At 42.0% G+C, this 21,795-nt stretch overlaps 1 protein-coding gene across 2 annotated transcripts in view; it reads right to left on the reverse strand.

The window, feature by feature from the left end:
* Positions 1 to 21,795, reverse strand: part of SRPX (sushi repeat containing protein X-linked) — a 107,272-nt gene that overhangs the window by 13,717 nt on the left and 71,760 nt on the right. For both annotated transcript variants that reach the window (XM_068533220.1, XM_068533219.1), the window contains 3 exons: positions 21,545 to 21,724; positions 19,929 to 20,062; positions 2,920 to 3,041 (listed from right to left, as the gene is read on the reverse strand). In XM_068533220.1, coding sequence (XP_068389321.1) covers positions 2,920 to 3,041; positions 19,929 to 20,062; positions 21,545 to 21,724 — 436 coding nt within the window. The remainder of the gene's footprint in view (positions 1 to 2,919; positions 3,042 to 19,928; positions 20,063 to 21,544; positions 21,725 to 21,795) is intronic.

Raw genomic sequence — 21,795 nt, forward strand, 5'->3', positions numbered from 1 at the left:
AGGAATGATAAAAATCATATAATCTTAATAGCTGCAGAAGAAGCATTTGACAAAATTCAGCATCCATTTATGATAAAAACCTCTCAACCAAGTGGGTATAGAGGGAACATACCTTGACATAATAAAGGCCATATATAAACAAGCCCACAGCTAACTTCATACTAAATGGTGAAAAGCTGAAAGCTTTTCCCCTAAGATCAGGAACAAGCCAAGGATGCCCACTCTTGCCACTTGTATTCAATATGGTATTGTTAGTCCTAGCCAGACTCAGTAGGCAAGAAAAAGGGGGAAAAAAGGCATCCAAATTGGAAAATAAAGTAAAACTGTCATTATTTGCAGATGTCATGATATTATACATAGAAAACCCTAAAGAATCCATCAGAAAGCTGTTAGATTAATAAACCAATTCAGTAAAGTTGCAGGGTACAAAATAAATATACAAAAATCTCGTGCATTTCTATACACTAATAAGATAGTAACAAAAAGAGAAATAAAGAAAAATCACTTTTATAATTGTATGAAAATGAATAAATACCTAGGAATAAACTTAGCCAAGGAGTTGAAAGACGTGTACACTGAAAACAATAGGACATTCCATTTCAAACCTGTGAAGCCTTTGGTAAAACCACAAGGCCAGTGGTTCACTCACTGTGATCCCCAGACCAGCAGCATCAGCAACACCTGGAAACTTGCTAGAAATGCAAGTTCTCAGGCCCTGCCATAGACCAACTGAGTCAGAAACTCTGGGGGTGGGGCCCAGCACTCTGTTTTAACAGCCCTCCCGGAGATTCTGAGGCAGGCTAAAGCTTGAGAACCACTGCATAATTCATTTATACAACTTATTTGTTTAAATCATCCTCAGCCTACAGAGGTCTACAGTAGCCCCAACATATAAAACCTGAATGATAGCAGTTTTCTTAAATCAGATTTTTCTATTCTTCAAATTTAAACAATTTAAAAATCACATTGGGCTTCCCTGGTGGCGCAGTGGTTGAGAATCTGCCTGCCAATGCAGGGGACACGGGTTCGAGCTCTGGTCTGGGAAGATCCCACATGCCGTGGAGCAACTGGGCCCGTGAGCCACAACTACTGAGCCTGAGCGTCTGGAGCCTCTGCTCCGCAACAAGAGAGGCCGCGATAGTGAGAGGCCCGCGCATCACGATGAAGAGTGGCCCCACTCACCGCAACTGGAGAAAGCCCTCACATAGAAACGAAGACCCAACACAGACCAAAAATAAAAATAATAAATAAATAATAAATAAAAAATTAAAAAAAAATCACATTAAGATTCTCTCTATATATCTGCAATTCAGAAAAAAAAACCTTTAGTCAATTCTGCAACAGGTTTTTAAAAAAATCATTGACATAGCATATGAGCAGTTAGTTCTAAATAAGCAATAGCTTCACGAAACCTACTTTGAGAATTTTCAATAAAATTTTTCAGACGTCAACAATCCTCTAAAGTTTTCTTATCTTCAAATTGAAGTGTTGGTAATTATAGATATGCTCTTAATGGCTACTATCACCCCTGGAAATAGTAAAGCTGTTTCCATTTAGAGTCATTTACTTACTTAGCACCAACATGGTACCAGGCACTGTGCTAGGTACTAGGCAGCAAATCTTGAAAACATCTGGTACTGACCTCAAAAGTGTTACCCCTAGGGACGTACTAGATGCAAATGCAGGTGGATAAAAAATGAATAAGTAAAAGCTTATGAGTATTCCCAGGCTTCTCCTTCCTTCAGCCAACTAAAGAGAATTCAGGCCTATTTTTCTTTTTCCATCCCTCGCCTTCTGAGTTTTTGACCCTGGTGTAGATGGGGCAGACTCTCTTCGCGTGGAGAGAGGTATAAATCAAACATGTGGAGGGTCAGAAGGCAGATGGAAAATAAGGAAGTTAGAAAAAAGAAGCTATTATGTCAATCTGTAACATCACTTGCTAAGGACATATTTCTATCATAATCTCTCAAGGAATTTCTGTGAACCTCTTTGAAAATCCGTGATAGGGTTCACCACATTCTATTTCATTTTCTTCTTCCTGGGTATATAGAAAGACTACATTTCCCAGTCTCCCTTGAAGGCCGATCGCAATCATGTGATGAGTTCTGGCCAAGGGACTGAGAGACAGCAATTTTATGCTTCCAATATGAAGCCAAACAAAAAGTGGCATGGTTTGTGTTTACTCTTTTCCCCCTTTGCAGAAACCTGAAAGTAATATATTCTGGGATGTTGATTCTACAAGATGGTGGAGCCACCAAGAGCTTGGGACCATGAGATTATATAGAACAGAGATCTGCCCCCTCCCTTGCAGAGTGTGAGAGAAAAAGGGGAGAAAGGAAGATTTGGAGGAGCTCTGCTTTACGCTAATTGTCCTTTTCACAGTGGTCAAAAGATACAAGTAAAAATTTGGGTTGCTCTGAAATTACCTTTTGGCTGTTGAATTCTGCTCTTTTAATGCACCATTACTCAGAGTCTGAACACCATGATTCTGGCTTTTTAAGTGTTACCAAAAGTTGTTAAAATGGGACTATGGACAAGTGCCCTGGAAGCATGGAGGAAAAAGAGGGCAAGCCTGGAAAGGCTAAATTGGAGTCCTGCCCTCTTAAGAAGACCAAGGATTGCTTAAATCCTTTTTGCATTCTGTCCCCTTCCCATCCCACTCCCACCAAGGGGAAAAAGAAACAAAGACAAAGCAAAAACACCTGGAGGGGGAAGGAACCCTGTTAATTACCCACTGCATCATGTATTTGGACAAGCAGCCACATGCCAATTAATATTGTTATAATACTCCCAGAATAAAAGTAATTAAAGGTTGAAGGTTGCCTGGAATCAAGAATGAATAGAGAGAAATCAGGGAACCTGATCAGAAAAAAAGCACTTTTATAGGTAATAATACTTAAGAACAGAACTTCCCCCTACCTGAGCTGCAGAGCTAGGGCTGGAGGCATAATCTTTGCTCCTATCCTGCCGATGAGGGTCGGGAACACACCTACCAACTCCACTATGGTGATGTGTCGAAGATCCAGGCCACATTGTGCTTGCTGGAAAAAAACAAACAAAAAACCCCAAGCAGGGAGGTGTGAGCATGGTTAAAGAAAATTCCATGTCAAACTACAGACCCACAGGAGCAGTACTCTTCTGTTTGGGGAAGTTTATTTGCCCACTCCAAACTGTCCTGAAGATAGCTGAGAAATTCGAGTTCAACTAGTGGCTATAAAACCTAAATACCTTCCCAGAGGAATCATTCAGAAATGGCTTGGCAATGAGATTTTGAAAACCTAAGCAAAATGGCAGTGTATGTATTTCCAGATGGGCTGAGACTTTGCATGAGTCAAATTTCCTAAAAAGTGTCCAAGACCACCCCCAGAGGATTCTAATTTGTCTTTGCAAGGACAAAAGAATATTTCCAGTATCCCACTATCTGCCCTTTTCACCCCTCACACCCGCCTTCCCAAAGCCCCCCCCAACATGAGCATGGTGAAGAAATAAGGATAAGCGATTCCAACCCTCATCTGATGCCCTGGTTTTTTACATCTGGTGACCTGGCCCTGGCAGTTGCCACCCAGGGACAGCCCTCGATGGCCTGGCTCTGGTGACCAGAGGGGCTGGAATTCCTGGGTCCCATGCAACTCTAACAGTTCTTGGTGGGCTGCCACCCCTGGGGCATTGCACAGACAGCAGACTGAAACACACCCCCAGTTTCTGTGGAAGAGGCCTCATTTTTTGTCCTGGATCATCAACCTTAAGGGCAGGCTTCAGGCTTGGCATACATCTAGAGGCCTACAGAGAGGCCCTCGGGGAACGTAGGCCAGGGATGCCATCTTTATGTTCTCCCTCTGGAGATTTCCTCTGCTACACCCAGGCAGGGGAGGTGATACATGGCCCCACCCACTACAGATTGAGGCCCCTGGCCCTTCCAGACCAGAAAGTCTGTTTGGGAAAATTTGAGAGCTGCCTGAAGTGGGCCCTCCCAGTGCCACCCAGGCATGAGCCCAAGTTATAGCCCTAGGCACTGTGGAGTGTGGCCCCCATCTGATAGGAAGGGTTTGTGAGAACACCTGGAAGCTGTGTAACCCAGCAACTCTTAAGCTGAGAGGAGAGTGGGCAGAGCTGATGGCTGCCAGGGCAAACAAACTGGCCCTGTTCAGCCAGGGAACTTGCGGCATGAGTTGGCTTGAGTCAAGGCCACCAACAAAGAGCATTAGTGGCACTTGAGGTGTTTTTCCTGCTGTGCCCAGGAAGCGAAGCTGATTCACAACCTCACTTATTACTGAATACTACCTTCAGACCACCTGACCAAGAAACCTAACCCTGACACACAGGAAGCTGCATCACCCATCTAACAGCCCTGCTTATGGTGGCGCTTGAATAGAGTACAGCCCATGGCTTTCTCTGTCTGCAAAGGAAAACTGGTGGCCTCACCTAACCAAAATATTCAGTGCACACTCTTGCCTGATTTGAGTCCCCAGACAATGAGCCACGCAGGCCCTGGGTCCCGTCCTGCTGCTTTGCCAGGGCAGGGAAGCTAATTCATAGCCCCACCTACTGCTGGGTTTAGTAGTACCCACTCCAAAGCATTTAGTAAGCCTGATCAGAATCCAGACAGTCATGAAGCCCATCCTACAGCTGCATTTGGGCAGGAAACCAAGATAGCAGTCCTATCCAGCTGTTCTCAGCCAGTGGCACGCCCCCCACCCCTAACCTCAGAGCTCGAACAGATGCCTTGCCCAAACTGACACTAATAACAGGCCCCACCTGCCCAAGGATGTTACCAGCAGACACGTCCAGAAACCTAAACAGAGCTGATTGGTGAAGAATTGTCTCTGCCAAAGTAAACCTTAAAGTCTGGAAAAAGAGATCACTTATTCAAATGAACAGACACTGGTATAAAGAATCAAGGATCATGAAAAAGCAAGTATGTATGATACCACCAAAGGTAAGTAATAAAGGGCCAATAACTGACCCTAAGGAAATGGAGAGCTATGAACTTTCAAAGAATTCAGAATAATCATCTTAAAGAGGTATCGTGAGCTACAAGAACAGACACCTAAATGAAATTAGAGAAGTAAACAAAATGAGTTCAACAAAGAAATATAAACCATGAAAAAAATCACAGAGCTGAAGAATAGAATAACTGAACCAAAGAATTCAATAGAGAGCTTTGGACTTCCCTGGTGGTGCAGTGGTTGAGAATCCGCCTGCCAATGCAGGGGACACGGGTTCGAGCCCTGGTCAAGGAAGATCCCACATGCCATGGAGCAACTAAGCCCGTGAGCCACAACTACTGAGCCTGTGCTCTAGAGCCCGTGAGCCACAACTACTGAAGCCCGTGTGCCACAACTACTGAAGCCCGTGCACCTACAGCCCATGCTCCCCAACAAAGAGAAGCCACTGCAATGAGAAGCCCGTGCACCGCATCGAAGAGTAGCCCCCACTCGCCACGGCTAGAGAAAGTCCACGCGCAGCAACGAAAACCCAATGCAGCCTAAAATAAATTAAAAAAAAAGTAGAGAGCTTCAAAAGCAGACTCAACCATGCAGAAGAATCAGAAACCTGGAAAACAGGACATTTGAAATTATCCAGTCAGAGGAACAAAAAGGAAAAATAATGAAAAAAGATTGAAGGGAGCCTAAGGGACTTATGGTACACAAAGAAAAATATTCGAATTTTTGGAATTCCAGAAGGCGAAAAGGGACAAAAAGTGTATTTAAGTCAATAATGGCTGAAAACTTCCCAAACCTGGGGAGAGAACTAGACATCCAGATGCAAAAGGCCCAAAGGATCCCAAATAGGTTGAACCCAAATAGGGCTACACCAGGACATATTATAATTAAATTTTCAAAAGTCAAAGTCAAAGAATTTTAAAAGCAGCAAGAGAAAAGAGAGAAGTTATATACAAGGGAACCTCCATAAGACTATCAGTGGATTTCATAATGGAAATTTGTCAGACTAGAGGAGAATGGTAGGACATATTCAAAATACTGGGGGTGGAGGGGGACTTCCCTGGCAGTCCAGTGGTTAAGACTTTGCCTTCCAATGCAGGGGGTGTGGGTTCGATCCCTGGTTGGGGAGCTAAGATTCCACATACCTCACAGCCATAAAACCAAAACATAAAACAGAAGCAATATTGTAACAAATTCAATAAAGACTTTAAAAATAGTCCACATGAAAAAAAAATCTTAAAAAAAAAATGTTGGGGGGAAAACTGTCAACCAAGAAATTCTACACTCAGTGAAGCTCTCCTTCAGAAATAAAGGAGGGATAAATACTTTCCCTAAAAAAACGAAAGCTGAGAAAATTCATCATCACTAGACATGCTTTACAAGAAACGTTATAGGAAGTTCTTTGAGTGGAAGTACAGTCAGCCCTCCATATCCATGGGTTCTGCATCCACAAATTCAACCAACCATGGACCACGTACTATGTGTACAACTGGAGGATCCATGGATGGGGAACCCACAGATACAGAGGGCTGACAATGGGACATGAGCATCCACAGATTTTGGTGTCCGCAGCAAGTCTTGCAACCAGTTCCCTGCAGATACTGAGGGATAAATATAAAAGGATGATAATTAACATCATAAAAACATAAGAAGGCAGTGTAAAACTCACTGCTATGGAAAATATAGTCAAACTTGGATTCTGTAATATGGTAATAGTGGTATGTAATTCACTTACAGCTCTAGTTTAAAAGTTACAAAACAAACATGGTCAATGGAGACAAGATAGCAGAGTAGGGGAACACGAGCTCACCCCTTCTTATGAAAACACCAAAATCTCAACTAACTGCTTAACAACCATCGTCAAAAAAAAATGCTGGAGGGACTTCCCTGGTGGCGCAGTGGTTAAGAATCCGCCTGCCAATGCAGGGGACAGGGGTTCGAGCCCTGGTCCAGGAAGATCCCACATGCCACAGAGCAACTAAGCCCGTGTGCCACAACTACTGAGCTGTGCTCTAGAGCCCATGAGCCACAACTACTGAGCCCACATGCCGCAACTACTAACGCCTGTGCTCCGCAATGAGAAGCCCGCACACCGCAACGAAGAGTAACCCCCGCCTGCAACTAGAGAAAGCCCACACGCAGCAACGAAGACCAAATGCAGCAAAAATAAATTAAAAAAAAAAACAACAACACTGGAACCTACCCAAGAAGATACCCTACATCCAAAGACAAAGAAAAAGCCACAACAAGATGGTAGGAGGGGCACAATCAAATCCCATACCCACTGGATGGGTGAACCACAAACTGGAAAATAATTATACAACAGAAGTTCTCCCACAGGAGTGAAAGTTCTGAGTCCCACATCAGGCTTCCCAGCCTGGGGGTCTGACAATGGGAGGAAGAGCCCCCAGAGAATCTAGATTTGAAGGCCAGTGGGGTTTGATCACAGGAATTCCACAGGACTGGGGGAAACAGAAACTCCACTCTTGGAGGGCACACACGAGGTCTCGTGCTCACCAGGACACAGGGGAAAAAGCAGTGACCTCATAAGAGACTGGGCCAGATGTACCTGCTAGTATTGCAGGGTTTCCTGCTGAGGCGGGGGCAGGAGGGGGCAGCTGTGGTTCACTGCGAGGACAAAGACACTGGTAGCAGTAGTTCTAGGATGTACTCATTGGCGTGAGCCCTCATGGAGGACGCCATTTTCTCATCAAGACCTGGCCCCACACAACAGCCTGCAGGCTCCAGTGCTGGGACACCTCAGGCCAAACAACATTAAACACTCCAGCATTCACATTATTGAAGTCCCAGAAGGAGAAGAGAGAGAGAAAGGACCTGAGAAAATATTTAAAGAGATAATAGCTGAAAACTTCCCTAACATGGGAAAGGAAACAGTCACCCAAGTCCAGGAAGTGAAGAGAGTCCCAGGCAGGATAAACCCAAGGAGGAACATGCCAAGACACATAGTAATCAAATTGACAAAAATTAAAGACAAAGAAAGAACATTAAAAGCAACAAGGGAAAAGCAACAAATAACATACAAGGGAATCCCCATAAGGTTATCAGCTGATTTTTCAGCAGAAACTCTGCAGGCCAGAAGGGAGTGGCATGATATATTTAAAGTGCTGAAAGGGAAGAACCTACAACCAAGATTACTCTACCCAGCATGGATCTCATTCAGATTTGGAGAAATCAAAAGCCTTACAAACAAGCAAAAGCTAAGAGAATTCAGCACCACCAGACCAGGTTTGCAACAAATGCTAAAGGAACTTCTCTAGGCAGAAAAGAAAAGGCCACAATTGGAAACAAGAAAACTACAAATGGAAAAGCTCACTGGTAAAGGCAAGCATACAGTAAAGGTAGGAAATCATACACACAAATATATCAAAACCAGCAATTGTGAGAAGAGGAAAGCACAAATGCAGGATACTGGAAATGCATTTGAAATTAAAAGAGGAGCAACTTAAAACGATCTTGTTTATATATAGACTGCTATATCAAAACTTCATGGGAGGGCTTCCCTGGTGGCGCAGTGGTTGAGAATCCGCCTGCCAATGCAGGGGACACGGGTTCGAGCCCTGGTCTGGGAGGATCCCACATGCCGCGGAGCGACTGGGCCCGTGAGCCACAATTACTGAGCCTGCGCGTCTGTAGCCTGTGCTCCGCAACAGGAGAGGCCGCGATAGTGAGAGGCCCGCGCACCGCGATGAAGAGTGGCCCCCACTTGCCGCAACTGGAGAGGGCCCTCGCGCAGAAACGAAGACCCAACACAGCCATAAATAAATAAATAAATAAATAAATAAGCTATCTTATAAAACAAAAAAACATAAACAGATTAAATGCTCCATCCAAAAGACAGACTGGTTGAATGGATCCAAAACCAAGACCCGCATATATGCTGTCTACAAGAGACCCCCTTCAGATCTAGGGGCACATACAGACTGAAAGTGAGGGGATGGAAAAAGATATTCCATGCAAATGGAAATCAAAAGAAAGCTGGAGTAGCAATACTCATATCAGACAAAATACACTTTAAAATACTGTTACAAGAGACAAAGAAGGACACTACATAATGATCAAGGGATCAATCCAAGAAGAAGATATAAGAATTATAAATATATATGCACCCAACATAGGAGCACCTCATATATAAGGCAAATACTAACAGTCATAAAAGGAGAAATTGACAGTAACAATAATCATGGGGGACTTTAACATACCATCTTCACCAATGTACAGATCATCCAGACAGAAAATCAATAAGGTACACAGGCCTTAAATGACATATTAGACCGATGGACTTTATTGATATTTATAGAGCATTCCATACAAAAGCAGCAGAATACATGTTCTTCTCAAGTGCACATGGAACATTCTCCAGGATTGATCACATGCTGGGCCACAAAGTAAGCCTCGGTAAATTTAAAGAAAATTGACAACATATCAAGCATATTTTCCAACCACAACGTGAGGAAAAACTATAAAAAAAACTATAAAAAAACACAAACACGTGGAGGTTAAACAATATGCTACTAAACAACCAATGGATCACTGAAGAAATCAAAGAGGAAATTAAAAAACACCTGGAGACACATGAAAGCACAATGATCCAAAACCTACAGGACTCAGCAAAAGCAGTTCTAAGCGGGAAGTCTATAGCAATACAATCTTACCTCAGGAAAGAAGAAACATCTCAAATAAACAACCTAACCTTACACCTAAAGCCACTACAGAGAAAGAAGAACAAACAAAACCCAAAGTTAGCAGAAGGAAAGAAATAAAAAATCAGAGCAGAAATAAATGAAACAGAGATGAAGAAAACAATAGAAAAGTTCAATGAAACTAAAAGCTGGTTCTTTGAAAAGACAAACAAAATTGATAAGCCTTTAGCCAGACTCATCAAGTAAAAAAGGGAGAGGGCCCAAATCAATACAATCAGAAATGAAAAAGAAGTTACAATGGACCCCACAGAAATACAAACGATCATAAGAGACTACTAATAGCAACTATATGCCAATAAAATGGACAACCTGGAAGAAATGGACAAATTCTTAGAAAGGTACAACCTCCCAAGACTGAACCAGGAAGAAATAGAAAATATGAAGAGACCAACCACAAGTAATGAAATTGTAACTGTGATTTAAAAACTCCCAACAACCAAAGTGCAGGACCAGCTGGCTTCACAGATGAATTTTATCAAACATTTAGAGAAGAGTTAACACCTATCTTTCTGAAACTATTCCCAAGAAACTGCAGAAGTAGGAACACTCCCAAACTCATTCTATGAGGCCACCATCACACTGATACCAAAACTAGACAAAAATAGACATAGATAACACACACACACACACAAAATAACAGGCCAATATCACTGATGAACATAGACACAAAAATCCTCAACAAAATACTAGCAAACAAAATCCAACAATACATTTAAAAGGATCATGCACAACGATCAAGTGGGATTTATCCCAGGTATGCAAGGATTTTTCAGTATCCGCAAATCAATCAGTGTGATACACCACATCAACAATTTGAAGAATTAAAAATAATAAGATCATCTCAATAGATGCAGGAAAAGCTTTTGACAAAATTCAACACCCATTTATGATAAAAACTCTCCAGAAAGTGGGCATAGAGGGAACCTACCTCAACATAATAAAGGCCATATATGACAAACCTACAGCTAACATCATACTCAATGATGAAAAGCTGAAAGCATTTCCTCTAAGATCAGGAACAAAACAAGGATGCCCACTCTTGCCACTTTTATTCAACACAGACTTGGAAATCCTAGTCACAGCAGTCAGAGAAGAAAAATAAAAACAATCCAAACTGGAAAAGAAGTAAAACTGTCACTGTTTGCAGATGACATGATACTATACATAGAAAATCCTAAAGACACTACCAGAAAACTACTAGAGTTCATCAATGAATTCAGTAAAGTTGCAGGATACAAAATTAATACACAGAATTCTGTTGCATTTCTATACACTAACAATAAAATATCAGAAAGAGAAATTAAAGCAACAATCCCACTTATTATCACATCAAGAAGAATAAAATACCTAGGAGTAAACCTACCTAAGGAGGCAGAAGACCTGTACTCTGGAAACTATAAGATGCTGATGAAAGAAATTAAAGATGACACAGTTGGAAAGATGTACCATGTTCTTGGAAGAAATACTATTGTCAAAATTACTATACTAGGGCTTCCCTGGTGGTGCACTGGTTAAGAATCCACCTGCCAAAAAAAAAAAAAATCCACCTGCCAATGTAGGGGACACGGGTTCGAGCCCTGGTCCAGGAAGATCCCACATGCCATGGAGCAGCTAAGCCCATGCACCACAACTACTGAGCCTGTGCTCTAGAACCCGCGTGCCACAACTACTGAAGCTTGCATGCCTAGAGCCCGTGCTCCACAACAAGAGAAGCCACTGCAACGAGAAGCCCATGCACTGCAATGAAGAGTAGCCCCCACTCACCGCAACTAGAGAAAGCCCGCATGCAGCAATGAAGACCCAACAGCCAAAAATAAATAAATTAAAAAATAAATAATTTTTAAAAATTACTATACTAACCAAAGCAATCTACAGATTCAGTGCAATCCCTATCAAATTACCAATGGCATTTTTCACAGAATTAGAACCAAAAAAAATATTAAAATTTGTGTGGAGACACAAAAGACCCTGAATAGCCAAAGCAATCTTGAGAAAGAAAAATGGAGCTGGAGGAATCAGGCTCCCTAATTTCAGACTATACTACAAGGCTACAGCCATCAAAATAGTATGGTACTGGCACAAAAACAGACATACAGATAAATCGAACAGTATAGAAAACCCAGAAATAAACCCATGCACCTATGGTCAATTAATCTATGACAAAGGAGGCAAGACTATACAATGGAGAAAAGACAGTCTGTTCAATAAATGGTGCTGGCAGCAAAGGAAACCATAAACAAGACGAAAAGACAACCCTCAGAATGGGAGAAAATATTTGCAAACGAATCAACGGGCAAAGGATTAATCTCCAAAATATATAAACAGCTCATGCAGCTCAATATTAAAGACACAAACAACCCAATCCAAAAATGGGCAGAAGACCTAAATAGACATTTCTCCAAAGAAGACATACAGATGGCCAAGAGGCACATGAAAAGCTGCTCAACATCAGTGATTATTAGAGAAATGCAAATCAAAACTACAATGAGGTACCACCTCACACCGGTCAGAATAGCCATTATCAAAAAGTGTACAAACAATAAATGCTGGAGATGGTGTGGAGAAAAGGGAACCCTCCTACACTGTTGGTGGGAATGTAAAATTGGTACAGCCACTATGGAGAACTTAAAGTATGGAGGTTCCTTAAAAAACTAAAAGTAGGGGCTTCCCTGGTGGCACAGTGGTTAAGAATCCGCCTGTCAATGCAGGGGACATGGGTTCGAGCCCTGGCCCAGGAAGATCCCACATGCTGCGGAGCAACTAAGCCCGTGCACCACAACTACTGAGCCTGCGCTCTAGAGCCCGCAAGCCACAGATACTGAGCCCACATGCCACAACTACTGAAGCCCTTGTGCCCAGAGCCTGTGCTCCACAACAAGAGAAGCCACGACAATGAGAAGCCCGTGCACCGCAATGAAGAGTAGCCCCCCCCCGCTCACCACAACTAGAGAAAGCCCGTGCACAGCAACGAAGACCCAACACAGTCATAAATAAATAAATAAATTTATAAGGGAAAAAAAACCACTAAAAATAGAGCTACCATATGATCCTGCAATCCCACTCCTGGGCATATAACTGGAGAAAAACATGGTTCGAAAGTATACATGCACCCCAATGTTCATTGCAGCTCTGTTTACAATAGCCAAGACATGGAAGGAACCTAAATGTCCATCGACAGATGAATGGATTAAGAAGATCGGTACATATATACAATGGAATATTACTCAGCCATTAAAAAGAATGAAATAATGCCATTTGCACTAACATGGAGGGACCTGGAGATTATCATACTAAGTAAAGTAAGTCAGACAGAGAAAAACAAATATCATATGATATTGCTAACATGTGGGATCTAAAAAAAATGATACAAATGAACTTATTTACAAAACAGATACAGACTCACAGACTTAGAGAATGAACTTATGGTTACCAGGGAGGAAGAGTAGCGGGGAGGGATAGATTAGGAGTTTGGGATTGACAGGTACACACTGATATATTTAAAGTAGATAACCAACAAGGACCTACCGTATAGCATAGGAAACTCTGCTCAATATTCTATAATAACCTAAATGGGAAAAGAATTTGAAAAAGAATAGACACATGTAAAACTGAATTACGTTGCTGTACACCTGAAACTAACACAACATTTTTAATCAACTTTACGCCAATATAAAATAAAAAATTTTTAAAAGATAAGGTAACTTAAGAAAAAAAATGGTAAAAATAACTAAAACTACAGTAATTTATTAGGTACACAATATTAAAAATATGTAAATTGTAACATCAATAACTTAAAATGTGAAGGGAGGAGAAGTTAAAGTATAAAGCTTAAGACTTTATTGAAGTTAAGTTGGTATTAGTTTAAAATAGTGTGTTTTACTTTTAAGATTTTTTAGAATGTAAGCCTCACGGTAACAAGGGATAAACCTGAACTACAAAGAATATGATAAAGTCAAAGCATACTAATACCTCACAACATCAAAACACAATAAAAGAAAGCAGGATAAGAAGGAAAGGTGGATCTAGAAAACAACCAGAAAACAATTAACAAAATGGCATAAGTCCTTATTTATCAATAATTACTTTAAATGTAAACAGATTCAGTTCTCCAAACGATAAACAGAATAGCTAAATGGATTTTTTTAAAAAAAGATTCAATGATATGCTGCCTACAGGAATGACTTTAGCTTTCAAGACACACATAGGCAGAGTAAGTGGATGGAAAAATATTTTAAGCAAATAACTCAAAAAAGTCAGGGGTAGTTAAATCAGACAAAATAGGCTTTAATTTTTAAAATGGTAAAAGGAGACAAAGAAGGTGATTTTCTAATGATAAAGGGATCAATATATCATGAAGTTATAAAGATTATAAATACTGATGTGCCCAACATTGGAAAACTGAAATATCAATACATAAAGCAAAAACTAATAGAGCTAAATAAAAGGAGAAGTAAACAGCAATACAGTAACAGTTGGGGACTTTAACACCCCACTTTCAACAATGGATAGATCATCCAGACAGAGAAATCAATAAGGTAAGAGCAAATTTGAACAACACTACAGACCAAATATAACTAACAGACATTCACAGAATATCCTATCCAACATCAGCAGAAAACACATTCTTCTCAAGTGCACATGAAACATTTTCTAGGATAGACCATACATTAGGTCACAAAATAAGTCTTAGAAAATTCAAGAAGACTGAAATCATACCAAGTATCTTCTCTGACCACATTGGTATGAAACTAGAAATCAGTAACAAGAGGAAACTGGAAATTCATGAATACATGGAAATTAAACAACATTCTCCTGAATAACGTATGGGTCAAAGAAGAAATTAAAGGGGCAATAAAGTATCTTGAGACAAAAAGTGGAGAAACAACATACCAAAACTTATGGGATGCAGCAAAAGTAATTATAAGAGAGAAGTGCACAACAATAAAAACCAACATTAAAAAGCAAGAAATTTCCCAAATAACCTAACTATGCCTTAAGGAGCTAGAAAAGAAACTGAGCCGAAAGTTAGCAAGAGGAAGGAAATAATGATTAGAGAAGAAATAAATGAAATTGAGAACAGAAAAACAATAGAAAACATTAACCAAACTAAGAGTTGGTTCTTTGAAAAGATAAACAAAATTGACAATCCTTTAGCTAGACTAACCAAGGAAAAAAGAAGTCAAATCAACAAAATTATACATGACAAAGAAGACATTACAACTGATACAACAGAAATACAAAGTTCATAAGAAGCTATTATGAACAGCTCTACACCAGTAAACTGGACAACCTAAAAGAAGTGGAAAAATTCTTAGAAACATACAAACTATCAAGAGTGAATCATGAAGGAATAGAAAGTCTGAATAGACCAATTACTAGTAAGGTGATTAAATCAGTAATCAAAAATCTCCCAGTGAAGAAAACCCCAGGACCGGATAGCTTCACTAGTGAATTTTGCCAAACATTTAAAGAAGAATTAACACTAATCCTCAAACTCTGCCAAAAAAATAGAAAAGGAGGAAATACTTCCAAACTCATTTTATGAGGTCAGCATTACCCTGACACCAATGCCAGAAAAGGACACTATCAGAAAAATACAGATCCATATCCCTGATTAATATAGAAGCAAAAACTCTCAAAATACTAGCAAACTGAATTCAACAGCATATTAAAAGGATAATTCAGCATGACCAAGTGGAATTATACTTAGGATGCAAGGACGGCTCAACATACACAAATCAATGTGATACATCAGATTAATAGAATGAAAAAAATTATCTCAGTAGATGGAGAAAAAGCATTTGACAAAATACAACTTCTGTTCATGATTTAAAAAACTCTTTGGTATAGAAAGAAGATACCCCCCACAGCTAACATCATACTCAATGGTGAAAAGCCCAAAGATTCTAATAGCATTTTTACATAAGTAGGGAAAAGAAGAACAATCCTAAAGTTTGTATAGAACCACAAAAGACCCCTAAATAACCTAGCCATCCTTAGAGAATAGAACAAAGCAGGAGGCCTCACACTTTCTGATTTCAAGCTATACTATAAAGCTATGGTAATTCAAACAGTATGGTACTGGCCTAAAAAAAAAAAATCAAATGGAACAGAATTGAGAGCCCAGAAATAAACCCAAGCATATACAGTCAACTAATATTTGACAAAAGAGCCAGGAATATTCAATGGAGAAAAGAGTCTCTTTAATAATTGGTGCTGAAAAAACTGGATATTCACATGTAAAAAAATGAAAAAAAGCCCCTATCTTATACTACTTACAAAAAGGAACTTGAAGTGGATTAGAGACTTAAATGTAAGATCTGAAACCATGAAATTCCTAGATGAAAAAACAGGAAAAAGAGCTCCTTGATATAGGTCTTGGCAATGATTTTTGGATATGACACCTTAAGCACTAGCAACAAAATGAAGAAAACAAACAAGTGGGATTACATCAAACTAAGAAGCTTCTGCACAGTAAAAAACTATCAACACATGAAAAGACAACCTACAAAATGGGGAAAAAAATTGCAAACCATTTACCTGATAAGGGGTTAATATCCAAAATATCTAAAGAACTCATACAACTCAATAGCAAATAAATTCATACTCTAATTTAAAAATGGGCAAAAGACCTTAATAGACATTTCTCCAAAGAAGATATATGAAAGGCCAACAGATACATGAAAAGATGCTCAACGTCACTAGTCATTAGAGAAATGCAAATCAAAATCATGAGATATCACCTCATGCCTATTAGGATGGCCATCATCAAAAAGACACATAACAGTCAGCACTGCCGCTCTACATGGATGGAGCTTGTGTACTGTTGGTGGGAATGTAAATTGGTACAGACACTGTGGAGAACAGTATGGAGGGTGCTCAGAAAATTAAAAATGCAACTACCATATGATCCAGCAGTTCCACAGCTGGGTATTTATCCAAAGAAAAACACTAACTTGAAAAGATATAAGCACCCCCATGTTCTCTGCAGCATTATTTACAATAGCCAAGCTATGCAAACAATCTCAATGTCCACTGATGGATGAATGGATGAGGAAAATGTGATAGGTAGAATGGAATATTATTTAGCCACAAAAAAGAGTGAAATCTTGCCATCTGCAACATGGATGGACCTTGAGGGCATTATGTTAAGTGAAGTAAAAGAGGAAAAGGTAAATATCATATGATCTCTCTCATGTGTAGAATCTTAAAATAAAAAAAGAAAAACACTGAGCTCATGGATATAGAGAACAGATTGGTGTTTTCCTGAGGTGGGGGCTGGGGGTTGGGCAAAAATGGGTGAAGAGGGTCAAAAGGTACAATTTCCAGTGATAAAATGAAAAAATTATGGGGATGCAATATACAGCTTGGTGACTCTAGTTAATAATACTGTACTGTATATTTGAAAGTAGCTAGGGGAGTGGATCCTGAAAGCTCTCATCACGAGAAAAAAAATTTTGCCACTAGGTATGGTGATGGATGTTAAATGGACTACTCTGGTGATCGTTTTGCAATATATACAAGTATTGAATCGTTATGTTGTACACCTGAAACTAACGTTATATGTCAATCATACCTCAATTTTTAGAAAAAGAAAATGTTCCAGCCCCCAGAGCTGGCCCTTGGCAAGAGCCTCAGGAACGTGACCCACTCAAGCATATGCCAGGAAGCCTCATCAGGAGTGCCAATGGCAGTAAGGGAACAAAAAAGTAATTTAAGATGAATATGACTAAATGGGAAAAGAAACTTTAAACTGCTGAATTATTAGAACACCAAGTTTTTATTACAGTTCTGCTGAAATATCTCTGGGGTGACAGAATTGGTAGACAAGTTAGAAAAGGTAGAAATACACATTTTTATTATTCTAACTGAATCACATAAGCCAATCAAACCTTTCCTTGAAGGCTCTGCTTAAAATGCCAATGTAAATATGTTGGGGGGGTCACATATAAACACCTTGATAGCAAATATCTTATCCAGCTAGTTGATTAGTAATTTAGCAAGTACCTGAAGGAATGGGATAGACTAGGGCAGGGGTCAGCCAACATTTTCTGTAAAGGGCCAGATAGTTAAGATTTTAGGTTTCATGGGGCTGGATGGTCTCTGTCTTAATTACTCAACAGTGCCTTTGTGGTGCTAAAGGGGCTTCCCTGGTGGCGCAGTGGTTGAGAATCTGCCTGCCAATGCAGGGGACACGGGTTCGAGCCCTGGTCTGGGAGGATCCCACATGCCGCGGAGCGACTGGGCCCGTGAGCCACAATTACTGAGCCTGCGCGTCTGGAGCCTGTGCTCCGCAACAAGAGAGGCCGCGATAGTGAGAGGCCCTCGCACCGTGATGAAGAGTGGCCCCCGCTTGCCACAACTAGAGAAGGCCCTCGCACAGAAACGAAGACCTAACACAGCCATAAATAAGTAAATAAATAAATAAATTCAAAAGGAAAAAAAAAGCGCATTTAAAGCAGCCATAGAGAATGCACAAACGAATGAGCCTTGGCTGTGCTTCAATAAAATTTTACTTACAAAAGCCATAGTTTGCCAAATAGAGGAAAAGCAAGTTGTCTGGCTTTTTCATTTTTCCATGGAACTAAGAAGAGGTCAGGGGACTTCCCTGGTGGCACAGTGGTTGGGAATCCGCCTGCCAGTGCAGGGGACACGGGTTAGATCCCTGGGCCAGGAAGAGCCCACATGCCGCGGAGCAACTAAGCCGGTGCACCACAACTAGTGAGCCTGCGCTCTAGAGCCCTTGAGCCACAACTGCTGAAGCCCGTGCGCCCTAGAGCCCATGCACCACAATTACTGAGCCCACGCACTGCAACTACTGAAGCCCACATGCTCTAGGGCCCACGTGCTGCAACTACTGAGCCTGCATGCTGCAACTACTGAAGCCCACGTGCCTAGAGCCCGTGCTCCGCAACAAGAGAAGCCACCGCAATGAGAAGCCCACGCACTGCAACAAAGAGTAGCCCCTGCTCACCACAACTAGAGAAAAGCCCGCGTGCAGCAACGAATTTCCAATGCAGCCAAAAGAAAAAAAAAAAAGAGAGAGAGGGAAAGAAGAGGTCAGGAAACGTATGGTTGTGAAATAGAGCCTGCAAGGCCAATTTCCCACACAATGGAGCGGTGCGGGCTTGTGTTACCCAGAGAGCAACTCCCTAGCTGGGATGAGGCGACACAAGGTGGAGGTCAGGTGGCAGGGATTGGGGTTAAGGACGAGATGAATTGGGTTCCTATCAAAGGAGCCCAAAATGTTTTATATGGCTCTTCAGAGTTCATGGGAAGTCCAAGTACATGGGGAGAATAAACAAAGATTTATCATTATTCATTGTCTTAATGCTGAAATGAGAAGTTAAATTGTAGCCTTTGATTAAACCAAGATTGTTCTAAAAACCTAGTTCTATTCACTGTAATACATGAATGAAACATTCCTCCAAAAATGTGCAGCACCGTGTCCATGACCCTCTTTAGCATTCAACCAGACTGGCCACTCTTATTGACAACACGTTTCAGGACAGAAATCAAACAAGTTCTAATTCAATCCTTTCAGTTTCTAGCTTGTTCGGGTTTTTCCCCAAAAGACACTGGTTGCCTCATTCTGTAGCTACAAAACTTACACAGCTAAAAAGGGCACATTCCCTAGAAAAGCGCCCCCCATCAAACTTTGAAGTTCTTAGGAATCACCTGAAGGTCTTGTTAAAAGGTAGTTTCTGATCCAGCAGGTCTGGGATGCGGATCGAGAATTTGCATTTCTAACAAGCTCCCAGGTCATACTGCTGGTCCACAGAGCACACTTGGAGAACCGCTTTTCTAAAGGATGGTTATGCCTCTCTGAGGAGCTCTGCGAGAGCTGGGGGAGCTCCCTGCAGCAGGATGTGGGGCCTGAGGGCTCCTAGACCCCTCTCATCCCTTGAGCCAGCCTTTAGGGCCAACAACTGCTTGATCGCCTCCCTCGCAGGCATATCCTGGACAGGTTCAGCAAAGACAATTTGTTCTTCGGCTGAACCTGGACAGCATGTCAATTAGGCTTATTAGTGAAGACAACCAAACCTCATTAGTTGGAAAACGACTGGGTTAGCTCTGGGGAGTCAATGTTAATTAGGTTATGCCCCAGAAGCAGAAATGAATGGTGGGAGTTCTGAAGTGCCAGTTCCTGAAGCTCACGGGAAATGGAGTAGGCACTGAACCTGGCCTTTGCTTTTAATGAAATGACTGGGCCCTTCCTGTTCAGGGGTCTCCCTCCCGCCTTGGCCCTGCTGCAAGGACTCACCTGCAGCATCCCCAGCTGCAGCCGGTAGAGGAGGTTTCGGGCTGTGGGTGTGGACACAATGAGCAGTCTTCTTTTCTCATAAAACTGATCCAGAAGCGCAGCTGCTGTTCTGACGCCGACATTGACATTCATGGCTGCAATCAGAAATGGCCAGACAGGTCAGAAACTCTCTACTGCTTCTGGCTCAACACAGCCTGTGATGAGACACAGAACCATATGTGTAAGAAGTAAACCCTGAGATGAAGATTCAACTAGAAGTATTAGTTTATTCGGGAGGTGGTCCCAAGGAGCACCGGGTTGGGGAGTGGGGAAGTGTGTTAGTTTCCTCTCGCTGCTGTCACTCGTCACCACAAAACTCGTGGCTTAACAAACACGCATTCTCTTACAGTCCTGGCGGTCCGAAGTTTGGGACGGGTTTCACTGGGGTAAAGTCAAGGTTGTTGGCTCGTAGCCTTTCCCCCACCTTCAAAGCCAGCAACACAGCATCTTCCAGCCTCTCTCCTCTCCGACCTCTGCTTCCCTCACCTTCTTCTCTGACTCTGAGAGCACTTCTGCCTCCCTCTTATAAGGACGCTTGTGATTCCATTGAGCCCACCTGGATAACCCACGCTCTTCTCCCCATCTCAAAATCCTTAACTTAATTACATCTTCAAAGTCCCTTCTGCTACGTAAGGTAATATATTCACAGGTTCTGGGGATGAGGATGTGGGTATGTTTGCTAGGCCTGGGGGGGTGGGCATTCCTCTCCTGCCTCAGGAAATGAGACAGGGAAGGAAAGAGGGATGTTCTTTGTACTTTGATGTATGAAATTGAAAAGCCTCAGGCATTTAGCTGATGATGTATGTGTCTGTGTCTCTCTGTCTCTGTCTCTCAGCTAACTCTGAATGGCTGGGATTAAAGGGAAAGCATAAAGATGAGAAAGTACCAGGAAACGAGAAAACAGTGAAGTATAGAAATAAAAGACATGTCTGGAATTTTCTGGCTAGTCCCAATTAATTTCACACTATGATCACTACCCAGCCCAATTTTTGTTCCTCAGTAATAACAGCTGACAGGTATTCAGAGTTTACCCTGTGCCGGGCCCCGCTCAATTCCACTGTTGAATAGATGACCTCATTTAATACTTAGAACCACTCCAGGAGTGGGCAAAGTATTATCTTCCTCATTTGACATTAGGAGGAAAGATTCCAAATGCCCAAGGTCTGTGGGACTTTCCAGCCAGTGCTGCAAAGCAGGCGTTCTATCATCTGTGCGCAGCAGTGTACTGGCTTTGTAAAAAAGATTCTTACATTTGTAGAAGGGAGGAACAAGGGTACAGACTTGGCTGATTCATAATGCCGCTGATTCATAATGGGCTCTGGGCTCCCACCTCCAGCTTCCTCCTTACAGGACATGAGAGAGAAATCGGAAGATAGGCAGAGGCACAGGAGGAGGGCAGGTGAGGTGGGCTGCCCAGGGAGGGATTCGAGGACTGTTTTCACCCATCAGATGAAGAGGGCTGGCACCGAACCTTTCACGGTATATAGAACGAAGCCCTCCCTCCTCCCTGTACTGGAAATCTGGGCCAAAGGGTCTTCAGGGTCTGCTGCTGGCTGGAGGGAGGGCTGCCCTCGTACCTGCGCAGGTGGGCTCTGTGCCAGACCAGGCCAGGTTGGACTGACACACTCGGGCAGGGCTCCCCTGGAGCTCGTAGCCTCCGATGCAGGAGAATTCACAGGTGGCCCCGTAATTATCGCCGTCGCTGGAGCACTTCATGTAGCCGTTCTCCGGGGCGTTGAGTTTGCCGCAGCGTCTGACTGTGTGGGACACAAGCCCAGAGGGGGCTCAGTGCTGAGCTCCCCGCCACAAAGTAACCAGGGAAGGGGAG

Source organism: Eschrichtius robustus, chromosome X (assembly GCF_028021215.1).
Source record: "Eschrichtius robustus isolate mEscRob2 chromosome X, mEscRob2.pri, whole genome shotgun sequence".
In the NCBI taxonomy this organism is placed as follows: Eukaryota; Metazoa; Chordata; class Mammalia; order Artiodactyla; family Eschrichtiidae; genus Eschrichtius; species Eschrichtius robustus.